Source organism: Antrostomus carolinensis, unplaced genomic scaffold (assembly GCF_000700745.2).
Source record: "Antrostomus carolinensis isolate BGI_N321 unplaced genomic scaffold, ASM70074v2 scaffold39423, whole genome shotgun sequence".
NCBI classification, from domain to species: Eukaryota; Metazoa; Chordata; class Aves; order Caprimulgiformes; family Caprimulgidae; genus Antrostomus; species Antrostomus carolinensis.
Window position 1 is genome coordinate 23,362 of NW_010306621.1, and position 10,045 is coordinate 33,406.

General features: G+C 39.6%; 1 protein-coding gene across 1 annotated transcript in view; it reads right to left on the bottom strand.

The window, feature by feature from the left end:
• The window catches only part of VAPB (VAMP associated protein B and C), a 22,910-nt gene that overhangs the window by 9,570 nt on the left and 3,295 nt on the right, over nt 1–10,045 (bottom strand). Inside the window, exon 3 of the mRNA XM_010165186.1 lies at nt 5,209–5,361. Coding sequence (XP_010163488.1) covers nt 5,209–5,361 — 153 coding nt within the window. The remainder of the gene's footprint in view (nt 1–5,208; nt 5,362–10,045) is intronic.

The following is a 10,045-nucleotide window of genomic DNA, read 5'->3' on the forward strand; positions in this document are numbered from 1 at the left end:
CTGTAGATAGCGAAGGAAAGGTGGTGACTACCTAATACGCTCTTTCCTTTCCCTAGAACAGTTCACTGGTGATTAATAACAATGTCAGAAGCATTAAACTCTTCTGGTTTTCCTAGAGTAAACCTGCCTTCTCAAGGACAGAGAGAATTTGAAGAAAGGAACATGAAGGAGGCAAAACTCTACCCCTAAAGCCTGCTAAAATCCAGCACTTCCTTCCAAGAGCAGAAGAAATAGGAAAGTCTCCCTGCTCAGCTAGTCAGCAACCTTCCTCTAGTTTCCATGTAAATTTATTAATGGCCTGTTTACTTGGTCCTGGACCAATACTGCCCTTCTGCTTAAATATCAAAGAAGGGGAAGAGTCATTTACTTCTGGTGCACTCCAAGACATCAATCACAGTAACACTTGGCCTTCTGGTAAACTAAGTAAGCCAGACTCGGTGGGTTCTCACTGGGCCAGGCTCCTCATTCATTCTCTGCACCTGCTCTGGCTTGAACTCCTCCATCTGAGCTACTCTAATTATACAGCCAGGAACTTTTACTAGTGCTTTGGTTAACAACATTTATCTCTCCCATTACCCAGTGTCTGCACATACTACATTTTTCTTATTCACAGCCACATCATGTCAGCATCTCGGTCATATCATCCAGCCCCCTTCACTTAACCAGCCTGCGACTGCAGCAGGAGTATTTTATTCTCTAAGTACACGATTTTGCAGTTTTTCTGATGAAACTCATCCTCTGTCTCTCTCGGTGTAGCCTTCAAGGACACCAGTTTTGCTACATATCTTCAGCCTCCCAACTTTACATCGTTATCAGGGTTTTTTTGTGTACTCTTTTTGTGCTAGAATTGCTTATAAAAGCATTAAACAAGATTAGTACCAAGAATCATTCTCAAGAAATGTCACTAGTAACTTCCTGCAATTACATTTCCATCCACCATATCACTGTTTACTTTTTAAGTAGTCCATTCAATAGTCTGAGAATCTATTTTTCTTTTCTAGCTTTATTGGTAATTTTCCCAAATGGCACTGCATGAAATTCTTTATGGTCAGGATAAATCAAATCTACCACACTTCTGCCACCTTTACATAAAATACCCCAACCAGATACAGGGGCAAACCTCAAGATCACTGTGCAATTTGATCAGCTCTGCTAGAGGAGAGCAAAGGACACTCACATCTATAGAAACAGGCAGAATCCACCGCACCACTTCATATTTGTTCCATGTTTATGTAGTTCTTTCTGTAAGTATTTCAATAATACTTAAAAATCTTGAATCTGTGAAGATCAAGATAGATTCTTCTAAAGCAAGCAGACAAAGCCAAAGCAGAAGCTGGCAGTCACCACCTAGCCCTGGGTTGCCTGGGGGAATAGCATGCAGCAGTGATGTTGCCTCAGGAGAGTTGGGGGCTGCAGCGGTGGATGGGACCTGGTGAAAGGAGCAGACCCACTGCGACTGAAGAGAAGAGCAGCTGCAGAAGCATCCTCCTGAAGGAATGCAAACTGCCTTTTCAAAGTCAGGCAAGTTTACAAAAGACTAAAAAAATCCCCCCCAAGGATACTCGACAGCAGCCTAAGGATGGCGTCAGCTTCTCCCCATTTTATGATCAGACTGCTCTCTTCAGCAGGACACTGTGCACAGATGGTACCATCTGTACCTCCTCTCTCCCCCTGTTAGACACCTATCTGCAGACTCATCAGCATCTGCTTATATTTTTTTCACTTTTCCTTTGTAATTCATTCATGCCTTTTATTTAGATTTCAACCTCTTGGAAGCCACAACATCAGATATCTTTGTTGAAATAAAACATCAATGGAATGTGTGCAAACACCCTTCTTTTCAAAGTATTTCAGACCAAATGCAATGGAATCAGATGACAGTGCACACACACACACACTTCCCGACAGTTATATAAACTCAGCTGTTAAAATTACACACCATTATATAACAGGTGAAAACACAGGCTACAAACCTGACATCGCAGCAAGCGGCGCATGCTGACAGGGATTTAAATGCAGGTATTTAAGAAAAGCTGTGCTATGGCACAGGAAGTCAGTACTGACACCCCAAGAGAATAAAGCAAGCTTTACTTTTCTAGCATTTTACATTAGCCATCATACTAGTATGAAATAAAGTGGAATTATGTTCTGATTGCTGCCTCTTGTCTTAGGAAAGAACATCTTCTCATACACTTTCATCAAAACAGGACAGACAGTTTCACAGGAGCTTAAGAAAGGCACCCAGTTAGCACAGCCCAGGGAAGACACAGCTGCCCCAAACTCACCTTCAGTCAGTCACATTCTGAGAAAAGTACAAATTGTTCCAGAGCTTTATGCCACTATACTTAGGCACTGATTTTTTGGAGAGACAAGGTGCAGTACCAATGCAGTGGTACCAAGCAGCTGTGGTCAGCAATTCTCAAGAGAACAGATCACATATAGTAAATACAGCCCAATTAGTTTAAAGGTCCAGAAGTTATTACTGAATTAACTATATTCTAATAATTTCTGATCAGTAGTATTTTCACTGGGTTTGGAGAAATTCAAGTCCTATTTTTGTGCATGCCCTGTGCAAGACTTGAATTACATGACTGAAAAATAACTGATTCAGAGGCAAAGAAACAAATACTATTTATTTTTCACTTCATTAACTCCAAAATCAGTCCTCTGTTCTTAAGCAATGTTACTTCCCAAAGCAAAGGTTAAATGCATCTCCCCCCATTCTGTGGGTTTTAAAACAATCTGTTCTGTAAGTTAATGAAAGTCCCCACTTTGTTCCTCCTATCCAGAAGAACCCTTCTGCTAATCAGAACTAAATCAGAACCAAAGACACTGCCATCTTCAAGTCCAAAATCAGGTCCCATGCATGCTCTAAAGGAGCTACCAGGAGTGCAATACCTACAGCTCTATTAAAGAGAAATTCAATCACAGCACATGATAAAGGCAGCTTCAATTTAAAGTGTTTTAGGAAATAATGAATTAACATTTATAACCTCAGGATTCTGTAACACATTTACCTATAAATCTACCTTAATATATTACCTAACAAACAGTGAATGTGTACTACTTGCATTTTAAAATATAATGTTAATGTAAGGACTGGCAATTTAGGATCATTATTTATTATTACAAAGTTACCACTGTGAAAATATGGTGAACACAAACGCGAGCTTGTGATTAAATATACTATAGTCATTTTCAAAACTAACTGAATCACAAATCACTATAAATAAAGTTATCAGAAAAGGGAATTTTTTCAAAGCTATGTAAGCAAGAGCAAAGCATAGCTTAGAGTCAGCACAGCAACCTCTCATAATGGGACACTTTAAGTCAAGTCTTGGACTAGATCCATACTCCATCTGGTACGCCACTGGGAAGAGTCAGGCTGGAAAAGCAAGATGTAGGCATGCTGGTAGCATAACATAAGACAGTTCATACAACACTTGCCCATACTATATTCTGCTCAAGGCAGAGTGAAAGGTCATTGTAAGCAGAAGTTTAAGAAAACACTGAATGTTGAGATGAAGATGACATTTTAAAAAAGCATGGTATGTGCCAGCAAAGGAAGCAGGCTTTTAATTTTGAAAGTTTATCTGGAAGATGAAAAGCATCCACATCTTTATAGTATGAAGATAATTTGTAGCTAGAAACCATGCTAATTTTCATTATCTCTTTATTAATTTCTACGCATTTAATAAGCTTGCCTGCAGCTAGTAGAGAAGACAGACAGCTTTACTTGGGAATCGTCCCGAATTTTAAAAATCTCAATTTCTCTCTAGAGAGCTTTTTCAGTTACACATTAGTCATTTCAGAGCTTACTGGATACATGCTAGCCTCCTCCTGAAGCAGAAGTGCTTTGCCTGCCCCACCTGCAGCTAATCAGTGCCACATTGCACTGATTATCTCCTCACTGTGACATTCCCCAGAGTTTAACTGCAAGCGAGGCACAATTCTGCGATCATACACACGCTCAATTTGACACAATAGAAATCCCAAAGACAACAGATCAATGACTGTGCAAATGTAGGCATGCACAAGAAGACTTACAGGATTAGAGTCTCTTAAATGTTACAGTGCAAAGTATTTTTGGGATCAATTTTTATTTTGTTGAAGTAAGCTCTTCAAAAGTGAGGTGTTTAAATATTTTACACTTCATTAAGTAAAAACTTGAAGGCTTGATTTTTACATTTTGATTTTTTTTCAAGTAAAAAGCAGTAGCTTTAGCTTTTTATTCCAGGCTAGAAAAGTTTGGTAAGAGACTAAGGCCAAACCATATAATTTAGCAGTAAGTAATTTTTCTTATCATACCAATATTAGAATTTATTAAAATAGAAAAACAAATACTCATGTTTATAGAAATCATTTTCTTAACTAAAAAGTCAGACTTTATTCATGCAGAATGCCACTACTAAATGCTTTGATAGAATTCTTTATTAAAAACATGGATTGGAGAAGTCATTGAGAAAATACATTGCTTTCAAGCATGTATCATCAGCAAGTTAATAACACACAGACATTGTTCATGGAAAATACTCAACTTCTTATACTTTCAAAGTAAGCTGCTTTGCTTTTCCATTACCAAACTCAGGCAAGTCAAGAGCTACTGACTCAGAGAAAATCACTAACTTTTCCTGTAGAACAGCAAAGATTTAGTCACTTGGTATTTCTAACACCAAAGCATATTGCAACTTCAAGGAACACAAAACAAGCATGGTTTGGAAGTAAATGTTTCCATTTTTGGCTATATTAGGTAGTTCAGCAACAGCTTACATCAGTCTAAACCTGCGTGGCTGCAGTCCAAGCAGTTTTATTCTTACCTCAACATGCCTGTCCAAGCACTTGTTTGACCCTGCGGTGAGCTGTTTCAGAAAGTTAAGCTCGCAAAAAACTAACTGTACAAAAATAATCCCACAGGGAGGGCAGGGCTGATGTGGAGAGGCTGCCCAAGGCTGTTATTGAACTATATAAACCATTTAGGTATTTCTCCCTGCCCCTCCCCACACAAGATGTAAAAACAAATCTATTACTGCTAGACAGGAATAAGGGAAATAAATATATATGAAACGGCTGCTTCTCCAGGAAATCACAACCTCTTGCTTTTACAAACATTCAACAAAATACTTTCAGATTGCAAGGCATTCCAAGAAATAATTGATTAGAAGAAGTTATTTTCAATCACCTGTTCAATCAACTGTTTGAATGACTTACCAGAAACATTAATTGATGTTCCTGCATCAATAATTCCACTGTTAGGCCTTACACAGTATCTACGTGGTGCTGTGGTCTTAACTTTGAAGCACACATTTCTTTCTGTAGGATTGCCGAGTTTCAGGTTTGTAGTGACAACATCTGTGAAAGGACCTGAGGAGGAGGAGAGCAAAAACAGACTTGAAATCACACAGAAAGTACTTTCAAGCAGGAGCTAAGCAGGCTCTAAATCTCTGTTCACAAATCTTATAAAGTAATCGTGTTCCATTTCCACCACCAGCACACACAGATAATCGCGCAGACGAAGCTGAGGATGCAGCGAGGCCTCTGAGCGCTCTGAAGCTCAGCACGCTCCAACAATCACAGCGCAACAGCTGAAGTTGATCATTAACAGCAAAACAAAAAGAGGGAAATCATTCCTACACGGTGCCAACACAACATGGCATTCAAATGATGCCAAATTCTCTGCTGTATCACAGTTACTCCATTCTAACTACTGAATCACATCAAGCCCAGGCTTTCAGAGAGACACCATATATACCTATGTTATAGATGACAAATAAGGGAATACAGCACATTAACTAGAAAGGGAAGGACAAAGTGGCTGCTACAGATTGATCTGCATATGCAAGCTGTACCTCCACAGGAACAGGATTCCAAAGGGTATTCAGAAATGCTGTACCATACCCAGCAAGAAACCACTCAGTGTGCATCCCTCTTCCTAACAAGTCTTTTTTTTTTTTGGTGTGTTTTTGGTTAAGTAATTCCCTTGGCTACTAGAAATTATAAACCAGAAGAAACCTTCATAAAATAGCCTATGTCACCCAAGACAGGAAATAACCATGTGGAAATAGGAAAATTCTTGGACACTGAGAGCAGCGGCAAAGATTTCTATATTAGCAAAGACAGAATCAAACCATTGTCAAATTCTGCAACACCAATGCAGGCAAATCCATTTCTTACAGGCTCATTACCTAGTTGAAACTGCCCAAACCCCGTAGCTTAGAGGAGAGGCCAAATACTGATTTTCTACAAGACCCTGATAAATCAGACAGTGTGCAACTGCTGTGCTTGCTCAGATGGTAAAGTAGTAAAATTAAAAGAAATATAACCACACTTTAATCAACTGCCTCCTGCATAACAGTAGTTAATTTGATGTGTGAATAAAATATCTTAATCTGTCCTCAGAGGCAAAAGCAAATTGGTCAAAAAAAGCATTGAACGTTTCCTTGCAGAAATAAGAGCCCTAAAATTTAAAAAGGGTGAATGATAATGATAATAATAATAAAAATACTAGCAGGCAACATTCCACCACCCTCCTCCTGCAGCATGGTTGGCTTAAAACAATTTCAGTTTACTTCCTTTTCTACAAATTTAGCACACAAATTTGTCTCCTAAGACGACATTTAATACAGCTGTAAAAATATTAGTCTTGCAACCTTTACCCTTGATTCAATTTGTTTTAGGCAATTAGAAGGGAGAAAAAACCCAAAACAATCACACACACACAAAAACCCAACCAGACAGCAATGTAGCACCATTTCTGGCTGCACTCTGAACAAGCCAGCTTTGCATTTACTATGCAACTGATAGCAAAATAAAAAATAAAGCAATAAAATTTTCAGATCCCATGATTTCACTAAACCTGTGCCTGGTGAAACGCCGAGATGTGAAAGAGAATGAAACACAGCTGTCAAGTTTTGTCTGTGTTCTGCATGCAGAGACTTTAAGTCTAACGGAAAATAACTGGGCAGAAGAAGCCATGAATTGTTAAACAAGACAAACTAGCAGAAAAATCCAGCAAACACTTAGGTGTGTAAGGACAGCAGATCTCCACCACAGCTCTAACTGGGAGAAGTCTAACTACTTGACACCTAAGCATTAAGGACGTGCCTTTACTAAAAAGTTACAGCTTGAGCCACTCCAGCAGGGAGGGAGGGTCGCCTGCACAAAGCCCTACATGTGCAACTGCACCCTCAATAGTGCTTTACTGGGACAGATTTCCTGTGGGAAGTACCATGTTTTTATTTGGCTGATCCATACAGGCGTGCAGGATTTGTGCACCCCAGCACAGAGCTGCTGTTTGTAATAGTCATACGACAACAACTCTGTGCGTAAAATAATTTCCAAATGGAGTGAGTTACTGCTAACATAAATCATACCAAAATATTTGGCAGCAAAACCTTTCAGCAGACCAAATTCATTTCTTCTTCTCTGCTTGATGTTTCCTCTTCTTTTCTGTCTGATAAACTTTAAACAGCTTCTTTAGATATATTTTCTCCAAATTACAGGTTTTACAGATCAGCCAGCACAACTATACCAGAAGGCTGATGCCTGCTTTCAGCAAACTTGCGTGCAGAGTGGACAAATGCAGAATGAAGTACCATTTAGCTGTTTTGAATTGTGTAAAAAAAGAAATGGACAACCAAGTATTACTTGGGGGTAATTAGGGCACAGCAGGGAAATATTTTCAGCTCGGTTGGCCTGTCTTTTAAGAGCAAGGCTCATGGACTGCCAGCTCAGGCCGAAATGAAACCTTGATAGCCTGTTGTTAGATTATTATAGCCTAGGTTAGATATTTCTGAGGGAGGTTGGGGTATGTGGGGGAACTGATCCAAGGATAAACACAAGCTAATTTTGTACTGGGAATACACCTTTGATTTCTAACGTCTGGATTTGTGCACTGCAGGTAAGGTTGTCTCATACGACTGTTAATACCCATCTATCCTGGAGCTTCATTTTTCAATGCAAGGCATTAGGACTTCTGCAATGACACCCACAGATACAGCATGAGAAAGTGTTCTACATCTCCTTCCAGTGCCTTTGTCCTCACTGCAAGTGGATGGACTATTTACACAAGTATATGCAACACCCGGATAATGTCTGCACCCTTAGGGTGTAAGCACAACTACAGTCAGTCGGGTTGGTGCATCTGGATGGTACATGGGTTAAAAGCAACAAGCTGACTCTGCAGTGAAGACTGACTCTTACTGAAGCCATACTCTTAAAAAACACAATCTTTATTTCATAATGTTAAAAAAAAGGTATTTTTGATTGCTCTTAGTATTTCTAGATAAGTGAAACGTATATTAAGGCAGGGTGCTTTCCAAATGACAATTTGCACTTCTTTTTTTAAATAACAAACCAAAACTAAACAAATAAAAAACCCCACACAAACTATTTTTCTCCCGTGTTTTTGAAGATCATGAAAAAAATGCCAGTGATGTCATGCCAAGGACACAGTTATGGGAAACTCAGAGTCTGTACATGCATCATCTGACATGGGGTTGTCATGGGAGTAAGCTGTCTAGAAGGAAGAATGTAGCAAATTAAATTTGGTGGTGAGTTTGGAATATTCCACAAGAGCTCAATGACTTTTTCCTGCCAGTTCAGATAAAGTCAACTTGTGTTAATGCAAACTAAATATCTAGCGATATGCAAACTAGCAGTACTACTTAAGGAAAAGAAAACATCATCTCATATACTCATGCAACAACAAATAGTCCAAGGTGGCATGGTTTTTCATAGGGTCACTTTTCAGCAGGGTTAGTTTCAACGTACAGCTGTTTTCCACCCAGGAGCTATGCATACAACCCTTCCCATCTGAAGATCACAGCATTATCTCAGAATTTGCCACGCTCCATTTCCTATTCAAACACCAGTGCTGTATCAATCTTCCCTAAGAGTGCCATTTGCAGTGTACTGCATTATAATATCCCAGATCATTTTAGTAATAATACAAAAGCCTGAGAATTAGGTCAAAAGAACATGAAGTCAACTCTATTTAAATTTTAAATAACTCTTATTGCAATAAAAATTGCCCATAATTGTACCAGAAAATCCAGGCTGATAACTTTTTGGTCACCATAGTACTTGCTGTAAGTTTCTTGCTACCCGCTACTCACAGTAACCATGTTACATAGCTCATCACCTGTACTGAATCTTAACGGGATTATTCTCACCTTAACCAAAATTCCGTGCTTTAGCATGGCAAATAAACAATCCTCATATATGTGTACTTTCAATGCAGCAAAAACACTGCTGTAGCACCATTTGGCATGTGGAAGAAGTCAGCTCAAGAGCAGAGGTAAAGCTTTGATAGAACAGGCTTGGGCAGGAACGTTCAAACCAAAGAGGCAAAGTCCTCTGCAGATTTGTACAGGCAAATACTACTGCATCTTTATAGACAGCTACACCCATTAGCTGGGCTACAGTCCTGGGGTTGCTTTACCCCTGCATCAGTCTGTCTCACTGCTGAAAGGGGAGGGGGTCTGACCTCTCATCTCTACCAACTGCTTGTGCTATAGCTGCAGTGTTCATCCGGCTGCGCCGAGAGCTGAGCTGGGAGCTGCCGGGGCTGAAAATTAATCCCCTGACAAGTCAGGGAGTGAGGGAGGAGGCAGTGGGGAAGAGAAAAAGAAGAATCAGTTTTCAGGCAGATGAAGCAGCACTCAGACACTGGCATCAGGGAAACTGCATCTCTCTGCACAGCATTCTGCCAAATTAAGGCAACGAGGTCTCATATTTAGAAGGTTAAAGCGAGCACGTCTAGGCACACACTCTGCAGTCACACTTTTCCTTGTAGAGCTGGCATAGCTGTTGAAAGTAATTAAGGCACATGCCTAATTTTTTTGTGATTAAATCTTAATGCAAATTATCATCTGCTTAAAGCCAGGCACCTCCTAAAAAAAATTCACTGAACTGGTGCTTCTCAGAGTAAACACACTGCAGCAGCATTTCATACAATCATGGTTGGGTCTGGCAATCATTGAGTAACAAGACTAAGAATAAATTCTCATCAAGCTGCCTGTGTTATTCCCAGAATATTTTAGATGCA